General features: G+C 35.2%; 3 protein-coding genes across 4 annotated transcripts; 1 reads left to right on the top strand and 2 right to left on the bottom strand.

Annotated features, from left to right (window-relative positions):
- The first annotated feature begins 5,930 nt into the window (after nucleotides 1-5,930).
- Nucleotides 5,931-8,484, top strand: LOC125647872 (uncharacterized). Of its 2 annotated transcripts, XM_056164963.1 has the most exons (3): nucleotides 5,931-6,216; nucleotides 6,410-6,428; nucleotides 7,045-8,484. In XM_056164963.1, the coding sequence occupies exons 1-3, from the start codon at nucleotides 6,193-6,195 to the stop codon at nucleotides 8,226-8,228; spliced, it is 1,227 nt and encodes a 408-aa protein (XP_056020938.1). In that variant the 5' UTR covers nucleotides 5,931-6,192; the 3' UTR covers nucleotides 8,229-8,484. The 2 variants fall into 2 exon arrangements, with proteins under 2 accessions (XP_056020938.1, XP_056020937.1); XM_056164962.1 differs by lacking the exon at nucleotides 6,410-6,428.
- Nucleotides 8,485-8,510: 26 nt separating this feature from the next.
- Nucleotides 8,511-10,296, bottom strand: LOC130054610 (uncharacterized). Its single transcript, XM_056164964.1, has 4 exons — nucleotides 10,136-10,296; nucleotides 9,804-9,872; nucleotides 9,347-9,582; nucleotides 8,511-9,197 (listed from the first exon to the last, which is right to left on the bottom strand). The coding sequence occupies exons 1-4, from the start codon at nucleotides 10,208-10,210 to the stop codon at nucleotides 8,777-8,779; spliced, it is 801 nt and encodes a 266-aa protein (XP_056020939.1). The 5' UTR covers nucleotides 10,211-10,296; the 3' UTR covers nucleotides 8,511-8,776.
- LOC130054974 (uncharacterized) lies at nucleotides 10,285-11,829 on the bottom strand. The gene is made up of 5 exons (XM_056166113.1): nucleotides 11,688-11,829; nucleotides 11,172-11,347; nucleotides 10,850-10,995; nucleotides 10,454-10,673; nucleotides 10,285-10,325 (listed from the first exon to the last, which is right to left on the bottom strand). The coding sequence occupies exons 1-5, from the start codon at nucleotides 11,789-11,791 to the stop codon at nucleotides 10,285-10,287; spliced, it is 687 nt and encodes a 228-aa protein (XP_056022088.1). The 5' UTR covers nucleotides 11,792-11,829.
- Between the last annotated feature and the right edge of the window lie 3,344 nt (nucleotides 11,830-15,173).

Raw genomic sequence — 15,173 nt, 5'->3', positions numbered from 1 at the left:
TGGATTCTTAAAGAAATCTAAAGAACTTTTAGTAAATTTGAAATCGCAAAACTTTTCTCAAAATGTGTGCCTTTTCAACACTTACCACGACCATTCTGTACGATAAATTAAAGACTAGACTTTTTGATATCATAGACAGTTGCATCTTCAACAAAAATGGAAAAAGGAAATATTCATATCTAGTGATCAGTCATCCCAAAACATATTTTGTTAGACAACACTCTGATTTATATTCTTATGAAGCAAAGTTTATTTAAAAGGTAAGACTACCTAAGAAGAAAAATCTTTTGCTGTGGCCTTCAACTCGGCATTTAGATATATCGACGACATTTTATCTATTAAAAATAATTATTTTCATCCACATGTCAATTCGATATATCCCTGTGAACTCAAAATAAAAGACATCACAGGGTCCTCCTCATCTTCGTCGTACTGATATTTTATTGAAAATGAATAATAATGACAAATTAACAACTCAGCTTTATGACAAACAGTATTATTTCAGCTTCTTCATCGTCAACTTCCCATCATCTATGTAGCAATATTCCATTATTACCTGCATATGGTGTTTATATCTCAACTGATTCGATAGCAAGAGTTTGTTTTGCGTATGACCAGTTTTAAATCTAGGCAGTCTGCTGACAAACAACCTGATGTTACTGGGGTTTCTCGTTTAAGGTCAGCATTTAGGAAATTCTATGGTCATTAAAATGATCTAGTTTGCCAATACTACCTATCGATGGGTCAAATGCTGTCTGATATGGCGTGTAAAACATTGCTATATTCGATAATCTTATGATGTATGTTCAATATCTTGTGATGTATGTTCAATATCTTGTGATGTATATTCGATAATCTTGTGATGTATATTCAAAATCTTGTGATGTATATCTTGTGATGTATATTCAAAATCTTGTGATGTATATTCTATACTCTTGTGATGTATGTTCGATAATCTTGTCATGTATGTTCAATATCTTGTGATGTATATTCGATAATCTTGTGATGTATGTTCAATATCTTGTGATGTATGTTCGATAATCTTGTGATGTATGTTCAATATCTTGTGATGTATGTTCGATAATCTTGTGATGTATGTTCAATATCTTGTGATGTATATTCGATAATCTTTTGATGTATATTCGATAATCTTGTGATGTATATTCAATATCTTGTGATGTATGTTCGATAATCTTGTGATGTATGTGTAATAATTGCATTATTGGTAATATGATGCAACAGCGTTCTATTACAGTAAGGGCAATTTTCATTGGTTGGAAATAACGAAAGTATCCGGTGATGCAAGAGTAACGTCTTCTTTAATATTAATGATATGAAATTGACACTGAATGAAGCAGGAAAACCTTTGCCAAAATTCTAAATTTCATGATTGTAGAGTAGGGCTTTTAAAATTGGTACAGGGTGGAACCAAAATTGTCAATGTCTTTATCATTTGAAGGACTTCTTTAATTATTCTGATACTGTATAAAATGAAACAGAGAGATATGAAACTTTGACGAAAGCTAAATTTATGCACATATAGGAAAACAAAAAGGAATAAACCAGAATTTTGAATTTTACCCCCAGAGTTCTGACTCTGAACCACAGGCACCTGAAGTATGGATACTACCCCCCCCCCTTTTTTTAATAATTTTTTTTTTTGCGGTGATGATTTCTCTGGAATGTGTATACCGGTAGAAGGCCAATCTCTTTAGCTTACAAAAAGCGTGAAACGATTACATAAATCGAAAGAGGGATGAGATAGGCAGGGAATCGACACATTTCGGAGAAGTTATCGCCGCAAAAATATCAAGGGGTGGGGGTGAGGGGTAAGCAGTATCCATACTTCAGGTGCCTGGCCTTTGTCTAGGACATATCCTTTAAAGCCATACAGTGTTATATTTAACATACTAGTGTATCATATTTACCCATAATGCAATTATTACACATACATCACAAGATTATCGAACATACATCACAAGATATAGAACATACATCACAAGATTATTGAACATACATCGCAAAATATTTAACATACATCACAAGATTATCGAACATACATCACAAGATGTTGAATATACATCACAAGATTATCGAATATACATCACAAGATTATCGAATATACATCACAAGATATTGAACATACATCACAAGATTATCGAACATACATCACAAGATATTGAACATACATCACAAGATATTGAACATACATCACAAAATATTGAATATACATCACAAGATTATCGAACATACATCACAAGATATTGAACATACATCACAAGATAATGAACATACATCACAAAATATTGAATATACATCACAAGATATTGAACATATATCGAATATAGCAACGTTTTACACGCCATAGTCTGACGGGTTTCATACCGATTGTTAGGCCGTTCTTTGCACACTGATTTTAATTAGGGATTACTCCGTTTACCTGATAAAGATATACGGCTCCCAGTGGGTGTAACCGGTCGACAGGGGATGCTTACTCTCATAGGCACCTGATCCCACTTCTGGTATATCCAGGGATCGATCGTGTTTGCTCAACTCTCTATTTTGTATTCCTACTAGGAGATATGAGATTGATCTCTGTTTGTTATCTTCACCTTTCATTCACCTGCACACAAAATCTTGAAGAAAATCGGCATTCGCGATGTATGTAAAGGAAATTCTGATGTGCCTATAAAATGTTTTGGAGTGGGGGTGGGGTTACAAATATTGCAGGTAATAACAATTTATGTTCTGTTATTATCATCGAAGAATCGACTTAGAAAATCATGATATATTTATCATTCACAGAATGAACAGGATCTAGATCATGTTCTTGTTCATCCTCCGATGGAAAAACCATCGATGTGACTGTCATTAGCATTAAATATGGGTTCAAACTAAAATCCTTGTACCACAATATATTTCCGGCCTCTTATTCAAAATCTCCTCTACTTACGAAAAGTATCGTCTATGGTCTTGCCTTTATTTTGTTTCACAAATACGATTGTGGTCGCTCATGACGTCATATCGGGGAACCAAGAATGATAATTAGGTAACGATTTTCTTTTCCGAGTATTTTTGCACTTTCTTGGTGATAATATTTATAGTTATGAATTAACAAATTTTGCCAATAAACTCCGTAACGCTTGCTTTAGAGTTACTGCTTGCACCTTTAATATTGTTTCATATGTGAGGTGAAGTCCGTAAGCTAAAATAAAATTTTACTTGATTAGTAAATGTCGTAAAATTAATTAAAAACCAACTTTGGTTTTCGATAAACTACCCTGTAATAGCAAAAATGAGAGTAAAGTGGCGGATCTAAACCAGTTTTCTTTTCCTATTTTTAAATGACAACTTAATATAATACGATATGAAGTTAATCCGTTGTTTATCGATGCTTGATTTTGATCTTATAAAAAAAATAAGTTCAATATGATAAATGTTGAAATGTAGTTAGGCCGTCATACTCTCGACCGAAAGGTCGTGGGCTCGAGTCCTGGCCGCGGCAGGGCCGACGTTGTGTCCTTGGGAAAGGCACTTTACATGAATTTCCTCACTCCACCCAAGTGTAAAAGGGGTACCTGGCTATAGTGCTCTAGCGCTTGTAACGGCAGATTGCACTGTATGCTTCCTAGGAGGCTGAGAAAGTTCTAGATTGATATAAGGTCTGCAGGGGTAATAATGCATTGTAAAGCGCTTTGAACAGCATACACTGGAAAAAGCGCTATATAAACCAATCATTATTATTATTGTATATTGCGTTTGACGAGAAGAAACGATATGTCCTTAAATTGTCGCACTGGACAAAAACTGCCACTATAAACACATTCGCAATACTGAGTTTTAGATTTAGAAATTATGAACGACCGTTCATTTTGTCGTAGGTCAACTATCGGCATGACAGATTACAATTGCTTTCATAAAATCATTATCTAATTTTAGTACGAAAAGAGATCATTTATGTTACATAAGGAACATTTAACTTGGAGCTCCAAGTGACTTCGTAATATTGATCATCAAGTTTTATTTACTGTATCTGATATCAATAAATATAACATAACTAATGCACGCAATTATTAAAAAATTGTTCTTAAATTCATTTGAATTAAAGATATCGTTAATTCAATTCATGTGCGCAACAAGTCACATTTCCCGCGCTTGCGCGAGATTTCACCTAGTCGTTATTGATTTTAAAAAAGCATTATGACATATTTGCTCCTTCATCCAGTGGAAATCACCCATTAAATAAATTTTAATTATTACACTGTTTTCCTTCGCCGTTTGTGACATCACAAACAAACGATTATTTCACGCAGTTTGTTTGCAAAATGCCAGGAAGCCAAGTTCCTAACGTTACAGTAACGTAATTGAATAACCGGATGGGTGGGTGGGTGGGTGGGGGGGGGGGGGGGAGGAAAACATACAGCTCGTTGAATATAAATCATATCAAACCATAAACCATGGGAGATCTTATTTTTATGAGGAGTTTATTAAACAAAATTGATATTTATAGAAAGAAAGGGTACTGTTAATAATCGTCTCCTATAACTTGTAATCTTGATTCACAATTCGATACCTGGTAATATGATTTTTGGAGCGAGAAAACTACATTGAAGAGGTAGCAAATTAGCGGGGCGAAAAGACGACGGAAGCAGAGTGGAAAGACGACAAAATTAGATTGCTAATTACAGGTTGTTTTTGGTAGTCTTTTCACCTGATTTTCTAGCCTTTCGCATATTATTTCAGGGCAAAAAGACTACAAAACGCATACGGTTCTTCTGTCGACTTTTTGATTTGTCGTCTTTTCACCCAAAATTAGCGAGAAAGAAAAACCCGACAAGAACACAAACAATTGTCACTATATCTAAACGCATAAAATGGTTTTCATATTTTAGTCGTCATTAATAATGTGAAATAATCTTTATTTTTCGCTTTAAAAATTATAATTTATAAATCTTAGTTAATCATGAATTTCTTACCATTTGGAAATCGGCCCGATTGAGTCACGGTCTAATATTGGATTGAAAACAGAAATTCAGGTCAGAAGGACAACACTGAAATTACAAAACTTGTCCAGCATTCCGGTTAATCCTAACTTGCCATAGGTTTAAAAAGTTTGCCTCAGATTTTGTTATGAAATCTCTTTTAGAATCATTTAGTATGTGCCAAAATACCTTGTCTCAATATACATTATAGTACGAAAATCTTAAAATTAATGAACATTAAGCGGATAGTGAACATAAGTGCGAGGACAAAGTAAGTGCTGTTGCACTGCTTTGTTACTCGATATTAACAGAAAAATATTGACACGCATTATAACATTTAATCGCAATGCCAATGGATTTAACATTCGTACACTGATTGAAAATGCCCACTAGATCTGTATAGTATAATTTTAAGCTGGATTTACTGCGCTCTGATTAATTTGATTATTAAGATACATACAAGGGTACCGGATTGTTCACCTGCATAGTGCATTGTCCACCCTTGTCAATTTCTCTGCTTTGTCAAGCAGCAGTATTTAATGATGCACGTGTCTCGATTTCAACAAGCTTAGACCATGGCACTCTACCAAATAAATGTTCTTAATTATTGATATGTATACGGTGTGACCGTTGAGACGAGCGAAGACCCATGATTATCTTACAACACGACTTTAGGCATTTCATTTAACGCGGGAAATGTAACGCGGTTGATGTAAACAGTGCATTGTGACGTCATCATTAGCTGCGATATTTTCTTTTCTTTCAAACCAATCAATTATCCACAACAAAAAGTACGAAGTTAAGGGAAAGCTTGTGGTCGAGGCTATCTGGTACCGCTTACAGGGTGGCGACCACGAGTTATCTCATCTTAGGTAGGTACGAGTTATCCCTCGTGCCAATTTATAATTCACATTGATTCGTACAAATAATTGTCGTGTGTTAGTTTACGCCAGCACCGTTTCCGGTTTTAAATATTAGTCACGGTTTATGGGGGATACTGAAAACGCTTTATCAATTAGACGCTTGAAGTAAACAATGGTGAAATATTGTTGTGTTCCACTTTGTGGTGGTTTTGGGGGTCACAAGTTTCCCACAGATCAGGAATTACTCTTGAAATGGAGGGTAGCGATCAAACGGATGGATAGGAAAACAAAAAAATTATGGAACCCAGGAAAAGAAGACGTTGTTTGCCATATACACTTCACAGAAGATGACTACAAAATCACCGAATCAGGTTAGATCGAGGTCCTATCAATCAGTTATATAAAGCTGCATCGTCAATTGATTTGTTGAATTGTTTTAATTTTTCCTTCTTTCAAATATTGATTTATAAAGTTTCCTCATTTTGTCTTGTATTCGTGTATTGATAACGTTCTTTTTTACATTCTTGAATGCGTTGCTTTGTGGTTTGTTTTTACTCTTTTCAGGTGCAACTACTGACATGTGGTATGTATCACAGTATTCATTTAATATGATACTAGGCTATATGACGAGACATATACTGCTTTGATAAAACGTTACAGGATTAAAGAGTGCTATGATACCATATATGTATATATATACACACATATAACCAGCTGAGTCCTGGCTTGGATTTCTCGAAAAAATCTCAAACTTAAGTTTGAATTTTTGTGTTATTTGAGCAGTCAAAATTTGAGCAAAATCTCAGACTTAAGTCCAAGTTTCGACTTAAGTTTCTTTCGAGAAATCCAGGCCAGGTCTCCACACAATGTAATTAAAATTAGATCTTCCATCCGCTCCCCAAACTGGGGAGCGGATGGAAGATCTAATTTTAATTAGATTGGGTCTCCACATTAACAATCACCATTTTCTGGTGTTATTTTCATATATTTGGTGATTCCCCCCCCCCCCCCCCCCCCCCCCCACCTAATATTTTTTACAGTAGAAGTGACTGCTAAAAATGCAAGGTTGAATTTGCTACATGACTATTTATGTAAATCAATTATAACAAATCTAGTTTATAATTAGCGAATCTTAAAGCTTTTAAATATAAAGTATAACTTACAACCAACATTCCTGTAACATATTCAATATGTGACAGGTGAACGAAGACGACTTAAGTATGGAGCTGCGCCCTCTGTTTTTGACTTCAAGAATACCAGTACTACCCAGGAATCTGACAGAGCTAAGCGAAAGAGGCTGCGAGAGTCTACTCAAGATACATGTACTCCAATGATTGAAGACCTGCCCATATATATGGATGAATTGATTGTACATCATGAAGTTGTTGTAGATCAGTCATCTACAAGTATTTCCACATCCATGCCAGAAGAAATGTGTTCAACAGCTGAGAAAGAAATCCAGTGTGACATACCTACCTTAGGTAGATTTTCAATTGAAGGTATGAAACTGGACACTAAGATGCTTTCTTATTACACTGGTTTGAATGGCTATGATCATTTCATGCTTCTCTTTAATATTCTTGGGCCAGCAGCTTTTGACTTGAATTACAAATGTGGCTTATTAAGTCCACAAGATCAGTTGTTTTTAACTCTGATGAAACTCAGACAAGCAAAAGAAGATGTGGAACTTGCTATGCTCTTTAAAGTCTGTGAATCTACTGTTTCTAAAATTGTAACAACTTGGATTAACTTTTTGTATTTTCAATTAAAAGAGTTAGAGGAACAATTCTGGCCTTCTAAAGACATCATTAAAGAACATATGCCAACAGATTTTGCTAAAAAGTTTCCCAATACACGCGTAATTTTAGATGCAACCGAGCAACCAATTCACAAACCATCAAATGTTGAGGCACAATCCAAAACATGGTCTTCTTATAAACACAAAAACACGTTGAAAACCATGGTAGGTGTAACTCCAAATGGAGCAGTATCTTATGTATCCTCTACTTATGGGGGCTCTGTGTCTGACAGACAAATCATTGAACACTCTACTCTGCTAGATGTAGGCAAATTTGATGCTGGTGACAGCATTATGGCAGATCGGGGAATTCTTGTTCAAGATTTATTTGCGAATCAGAATGTTTTTATTAATACACCTACGTTTGTCAAGGGCAAAAGCCAACTTGACCCCGAAGAAATAGTTAGAGATAGGCGAGTTGCCTCAAAACGTATTCATGTAGAGAGGGTGATTGGGCTTGCAAAGAGGTTCAAAATTTTGAAACATGAGCTACCAATGTCAAAAATCCCCCTAGCTTCCAGAATTGTGTACATTTGTTTTATGTTGTCAAATTTTAGGAATTGCATTGTTGATAAAAGTGCTTAAACATGTGCCAGTAGTATATCAAAATGTACATGCATACATGTCTAAGTTTAATAAATGTATGCCCTGCACATACAGTGAATCCCTTGAGAGTTGTGTTCATATTTCTGCTTACAAGTTTTAAATGTATCGTACATTTTTTGTATCCTTTATGCAACATGTGCTGTCAATATTCAAAGGGATACATCATACAAGGATCTTGGTAGACATATCAACTTTTAAGTGTAAAAGCTATTTACCTTGAAAGGGTCAAAGTACAATATCTTTTTTAAAAAATCAATTTAAAAAGTTTAACACTTTATATAACCAACATCTATGCATTGTTACATGTATATTGTCAATACAGAAAATTTCATATCATGGATATGCAATGTATTTCATCTGAAATTGATTGGCATTCTGGGCAGAAACTTAGGCAAAAAAACATGAAGAATCATTTGCAGACTCTAATCAAATCATGAATACAAAAAAGATTCTGTATAAAAAAATGAACTGTCTCGATAAATCATTTAGAAGAAACTTTTACACAAGTTTGCATATATGCTTCCACTTTACAGCAAGGATAACAAGTATGGCATGAAAAATTTATCATAGAATACATCAAGCTTTGGAAGAAGAGAATTCTGGCAACATTCTACATCAATATGTACTTTCTGGATGAACAAATCTTTGAAAGTGTATACAACAAAATAGCAAATTTGTTTTTTGGCAATAAGCATTTGGCCTTGTATTTGGAAAAAATATTTAGAGGTGGGTTTCAATTTCATTTCACCAGTTACAGAGTCCATTGTTAGATATGGGAAGTACTTTCCAGGCTGAATCTTCTCAAAGCGACCAGCAAAGGGACATTTGACTTCAATTAGTGCATCATTGCCAACGAGTCCATCCGGTGATGCCCCCAAGTAAGGTCGATCCATATCAACAAAGAAACCACATCTTTGAACACCTTGGCCAGTCTCTCTTTCAAAGGATCTGTAATGAGAGATAAAAATAGGAAAAGGCATATAATATATGTAAATAATAATTTACTGATTTGACCAATGCTTATATAGAGGTTAAGATTTACAAACCAGGTCTCTGCTGTACACGTGATTGTCTGACTAGCTCACACTAAAACATACCTAATAGCACGTGTCTCATAGGTACGTCCATGGACTAGAGCTTCACTGCGAAATACAGCAGCAGAAGGCTGGTATAGAGACTCGCAGAGTTTCTGCCTATTACGTCTGTCTGTAGCTAAACAGATATCTCCAAATCTTGAGGCTGTGATCCGCCATGATCTCTCCTTGAACCAATTATTTGAGCTGGCTTGTCCACGTGTCTGCTCCTCAATGGCAACTACTTTATCTGCTGTAACCTTTAAGAAATTGTATATAACAAAAACCATATATCTTGTACTGTGTTTTGTAGTATAAAATTGCATGGTATTAGTAATACATATGAACATGAGAAAAAATCCTTGCAATCAATTTACATTGCACATTATATCTTATTTTAACACATATACAACATTTGCACAAATGTCATAAAATTTAATTTTGTTGAAATGCAGTTTGAGCCAATTAACAAAAGACCTACCTCAACAGCTCGTTGAACCCAATACTCTGTGAAGGGTCTTTCCAAATAATCATGGTCCAATACTGCTGCCTAGTGAAACAAAAGGTGTTACAGTTTGTTTGTTATTAAACACTTTATTTTATATGTGCAGTTTTACCCTTCACTACTTACTGCTTTAGATTAACAGACTTATAATTTTAAAATCAACATTTTATATGCATTACTAATATAGCTTGCTATAAGTTCACTAGCGAGATACTTTTGACTTGACGCTGCTTATAATTAGCGATGTACAGGGACATTAAGTGAGATTCTTGCTTGTGTGAGTAATGCATTTTCATGCTTATGTTTACCTGAATAAATGCTTTCTCGATGAGATATCTGTATGTCAGATTGTCTGAGGTCTCTGCACAATGGTTTAAGACCATATTGCGAACCCTATCCGGGTAACCAGCTACACCTTTTAGATGTTCAGGGCGGGGATCATTTAAAAAATCATCAGTCAGATTCTGCTTCCTGGGTCTTCAGCTTTGACTGGTGAACCTATATCAAAATTTGAATATGTTAAACATGTGGAAAAAAATAAATTATTGTACTTGATTCAATATATGGTCATAAAACTATTGCTTCTGTTCATCATGGAACATCACATAATATTCATGTATTTTTACCTGAGTATGAATGTTTGGGTTTATGAAATGTCTGCAGGTTTTCTGTGCATGATCTCTGAATCCTCAAACCTTTTCCTTCAGAACAAGAGAGTAAAACTATGGCAACAGCAGCAAGATGTTTGCAAGTTCCATGGGGACCTCGTCCTGCAGGACACTCACAATGGTTGTTTAAGATGTCTCCCGAGTTTTTGTCAAATTTTAATTTGAAGTTGTATGTTACCTTTAATTTGAAATACATACATGTATTCTGGGTAATATAATTTTTTTTAGTTATTTTTACAAAAATATCTCAGTACAAAGTAATAAAATAAGAGAAAATAACTGATAACATACATGGTACATGTACAATTAGTACTACAATGTATATTATATCCACAAATTAAATGTAATACTTGCCTTTGTTTTCATGGCTGCGCCAACAATGCCTGTAAAGAACAGGGAATTATCTTCCTTTAAATATGACACAGCCAAGACTCTATCACTTTCAACAAGCAGCCTTCCTTTCTCGATAGCCTTGACATCACCAGTGCTTTGTCTGTCACCTACACATAAGTACAAGCTCATGATTTTAAAATTTATTTACTCATAAACACATAATTATATATATGTACAAATTATTCTATAAGATATTGCACATTCATTAAATGACTCCTAATGTTAGATGTATGTTTTACAAAAATGTTGTTCTTAATCATACAAGTAAATTATATGAACAAACCTGCTAATCTATGTACAAAATACATGTCTATCTGCTCAATGCATATCTCTGGGATTTCTTCTTTATGTGATTCCTGGAGCTGTTGAAATCCCCTCGTTGGCCAATCAACTTCCAAAGGCTCAGGTATATGAATTGGGTCATTCTTGAAATCTTTATTTCTATCATATGCCTTAAGCCTACAATAAAGTACTGTACAATGTCCACTTCCCATAAAAAAAATATTAGGTACCAAGACGTACTAGTACATGTCAGTGAATGCCATTGTATCATGTATTACAATAACAACAGTCCGTATAGTACTATAATTATTACGTATAATTGATGACATAAATATAACTTATATCACATTAATTTATTGAATTTTGATAAAAGAATTGTCGCACTGAGCATCAAAACAATCTCTAGGCATAATCATGCCGGCGTAAACATCCTCCGTCGTCTGCATGGGTGCAGAGCTACGAATTTGTTGAAATATTACAAACGAAAATAACGGCTATGAGGTATGAAACTACAAACCTGTCTATAAGGTCGGCTTTTCTGCCTCTCGTGGTGGCTCCTTTTTTCTTTAACTCGTCCTTGAGTCGAGAGACGGAAAACTTTACGTAAGTTTCTCTTTCCATTTCAGTGTTTACAAGCGTCTAAGTGAAATATAGCGTTTTAACGTATCCCCCATAACGACATAATTTTTAGAACCGGTAACGGTCGTCGGCGAATACCTCCAATATTAGGTGAAATAGGTCCTGTTGGAGCTCCGTTGTGGTTGGCAAACACATATATATTTATTATCAATTACGTAGGAAATATGAATACTTTCAATCATATCAATCAATCAGCTCTAAAAATGTGTTATATATATATTATATATAAGCACTGAAAAGGCCACAACACTTGATAATTTAAAAACTTGATTATTTAAAACTCAGACTCAACCCGTGTCTTTATCAAGAGACATATATTACATAAGCAAATATCACACACCAAGAAAAAAACCGACAAATATTAATAATTTACATTGTTAACAAGAATGATGCACTGTTGCACTGAATTGAGAAAAATGGTAATCTACGCATAAACATAGAATTTTTTAAATGCATATTAGGTACCGTGTGTTTTAATGGATGTATTAGCATCACGCCCTCCACAAAGTATTAGACTGATATTTCTAAATCATTGATGTTCAAATTCCGGACGGAATATTCTAAAATAGAACGTCGTAGTATTCATAATTTCACGGAATGTAGTGACAGCACATTGATATGAAATACGCCTAATTACAATTAAGAATGTGTACACTTTAAATCAACTTGAAATGTTAATTTCCCATAGAGGATATCAAGACTTTTACATATTTGTTGTGTTTGAAAACTGATATTCCTATTCTTCGAACAAAGACCACGGAATTTGGACAAATACAGTTGTCTTGATTGTCTAGCCTTTTAACGTCACAACGAAGAGGACGTGCACTGTACATATCATATGGGTGGTAAAAATTCAGGGTGGCGACCTTTATTTCAGAAATGCAATGGTGATTATTTCATGTTTGTAGGAAATTGTGAAATATTTATTAGAACATCTTACTGTCATTAAGAACGGCGTTGTGTCAATTCGTAAATGAAATGAATAAATGTAAAATAATATTTTTTGTAAAAGACAACCCGAGATTTTTGAACAAGTCCTCATTCAAACTTCCACCAGAGTTCGTTTGCTCATAAACCAAACTCTTCCACTTAGGCATTACGGGATAGCGATTTCTTAGGCCGCGTATACTGTGACGTCACTGTAGAATGACGAAAAAACATAACGTCAAACGTAAACAACTTTCAAAACAAGAACGTAAACATCAAATTCATTACTTTACACAATAATTTGAACAGAGTAACCCTACTTTTTAATGATCTTTTGATCATTTTATGTTTAAAATAAAATCCATACTTTTATATTAATGCTCTTAATATTAATATCTTCAGACTTTTAACTGCGAACTACTTCTTTAGTGTAATTTGTCTGCGTGATAATCGCGGACTCACAATATACAAATCTGTATATTGTGGTGCGTCACATAGGAGAGGTCTATCGTAGGTGACGTAATGAGGCCTCGACGGGGAGTTTGGTCCTCATTAAGTAATTTTTGTGCGTTAACTTGTCGTAGACGATTTTCTATGCACAAGAATCTGAGTCGCGTTGATCTTTATACCCAAGAAAAAGCAGCAAAATATAATGACGTTTTACCAACTTTCCCAGAAGTAAGAGATGGAAGTCACAAACATTGTATAATCACAAGTTTATGACCATAAATGTCAATATTGACTATTTAAAAGCAATCGATTTTGTTTTTAAATCTTGTGCACTTTCAGACAGTACCGATAAATATTATATGCTCCACTTTTCAATTAATTCCTGATGTATTCTGTACTTCATTGTCTATAATAGCAGTAGTGTTATTTATTCGTATTTTAATTGAAACTAAAACTGTACGGAACTTTAATTTTATCAATGTATAGAACTTTTTAATTTTCAGTTGACTGATAATAGTAGATTGCAACGTTTAATTTGTCAAATGCGCAAGATATATGCTATGATCTCTGTTGTAACAGACTATAGGTACCAACTTAAAGCACCCTCCCTCTAACAGTTACCAGATTATAAAGCACCCTCCCTCTAACAGTTACCAGATTATAAAACACCCTCCCTCTAACAGGTACCAGATTATAAAGCACCCTCCCTCTAACAGGTACCAGATTATAAAGCACCCTCCCTCTAACAGGTACCAGATTATAAAGCACTCTCCCTCTAACAGGTATCAGATTATAAAGCACTTTTCCTCTAACAGGTACCAACATATAAAGCACTCTCCCTCTAACAGGTACCTACTAATAAAGCACTCTCCCTCTAACAGGTATCAACTTATAAGGAACCCTCCCTCTAACAGGTACCATATTATAAAGGACTCCCACTCTAACAGGTACCAACTTATAAAGCATTCTCCCTCTAACAGGTACCAACTTATAAGGCACTCTCCCTCTAACAGGTACCAGATTATAAAGCACCCTCCCTGTAACAGGTATCAACTTATAAGACACCCTCCCTCTAACAGGTACCAGATTGTAAAGCACTCTCCCTCTAACAGGTACCAACTTATAAAGCACTCTCCCTCTAACAGGTACCAACTAATAAAGCACTCTTCCTCTAACAGGTACCAGATTATTAGGCACTCTCCCTCTAACAGGTACCAACTAATAAGGCACTCTCCCTTTAACAGGTACCAACTTATAAGACAGCCTCCCTCTAACAGGTACCAACTTATAAAGCACTCTCCCTCTAACAGGTACCAGATTGTAAAGCACTCTCCCTCTAACAGGAACCAGATTATAAGGCACTCTCCCTCTAACAGGTACCAACTTATAAAGCACTCTACCTCTAACAGGTACCAACTAATAAAGCACTCTTCCTCTAACAGGTACCATATTATTAGGCACTCTCCCTCTAACAGGTACCAACTAATAAGGCACTCTCCCTTTAACAGGTACCAACTTATAAGACACCCTCCCTCTAACAGGTACCAACTTATAAGGCACTCTCCCTCTAACAGGTACCAACTTATAAGACACCCTCCCTCTAACAGGTACCAACTTATAAAGCACTCTACCTCTAACAGGTACCAACTAATAAAGCACTCTTCCTCTAACAGGTACCAGATTATTAAGCACTCTTCCTCTAACAGGTACCAACTAATAAGGCACTCTCCCTTTAACAGATACCAACTTATAAGACACCCTCCCTCTAACAGGTACCAACTTATAAGACACCCTCCCTCTAACAGGTACCAGATTATTAGGCACTCTCCCTCTAACAGGTACCAGATTATAAAGCACTCTCCCTCTAACAGGTACCAGATTATAAAGCACTCTACCTCTAACAGGTACCAACTTATAAGGCACTCTCCCTCTAACAGGTACCAGATTGTAAAGCACTCTCCCTCTAACAGGTACCAACTTCTAAGAC

This window comes from Ostrea edulis, chromosome 5, assembly GCF_947568905.1.
Source record: "Ostrea edulis chromosome 5, xbOstEdul1.1, whole genome shotgun sequence".
Classification (NCBI taxonomy): Eukaryota; Metazoa; Mollusca; class Bivalvia; order Ostreida; family Ostreidae; genus Ostrea; species Ostrea edulis.
Note: the sequence above shows the minus strand (reverse complement) of the source record. Positions and strands in the feature narration are given on the sequence as shown.

Coding starts and splice junctions, on each gene's coding strand:
- LOC130054610 (XM_056164964.1), bottom strand. CDS start 10,210: ATGGTCTTAAACCATTGTGCAGAGACCTCAGACAATCTGACATACAGA. Junction 9,873..10,135: donor TCGAGAAAGCATTTATTCAG/GTAAACATAAGC, acceptor TTGTTTCACTAG/GCAGCAGTATTGGACCATGA. Junction 9,198..9,346: donor TATGAGACACGTGCTATTAG/GTATGTTTTAGT, acceptor CTCTCATTACAG/ATCCTTTGAAAGAGAGACTG.
- LOC130054974 (XM_056166113.1), bottom strand. CDS start 11,791: ATGGAAAGAGAAACTTACGTAAAGTTTTCCGTCTCTCGACTCAAGGAC. Junction 10,674..10,849: donor GCGCAGCCATGAAAACAAAG/GCAAGTATTACA, acceptor TTCAAATTAAAG/GTAACATACAACTTCAAATT. Junction 10,326..10,453: donor ACCCAAACATTCATACTCAG/GTAAAAATACAT, acceptor ATTTTGATATAG/GTTCACCAGTCAAAGCTGAA.
- LOC125647872 (XM_056164962.1), top strand. CDS start 6,018: ATGGTGAAATATTGTTGTGTTCCACTTTGTGGTGGTTTTGGGGGTCAC. Junction 6,217..7,044: donor CTACAAAATCACCGAATCAG/GTTAGATCGAGG, acceptor AATATGTGACAG/GTGAACGAAGACGACTTAAG.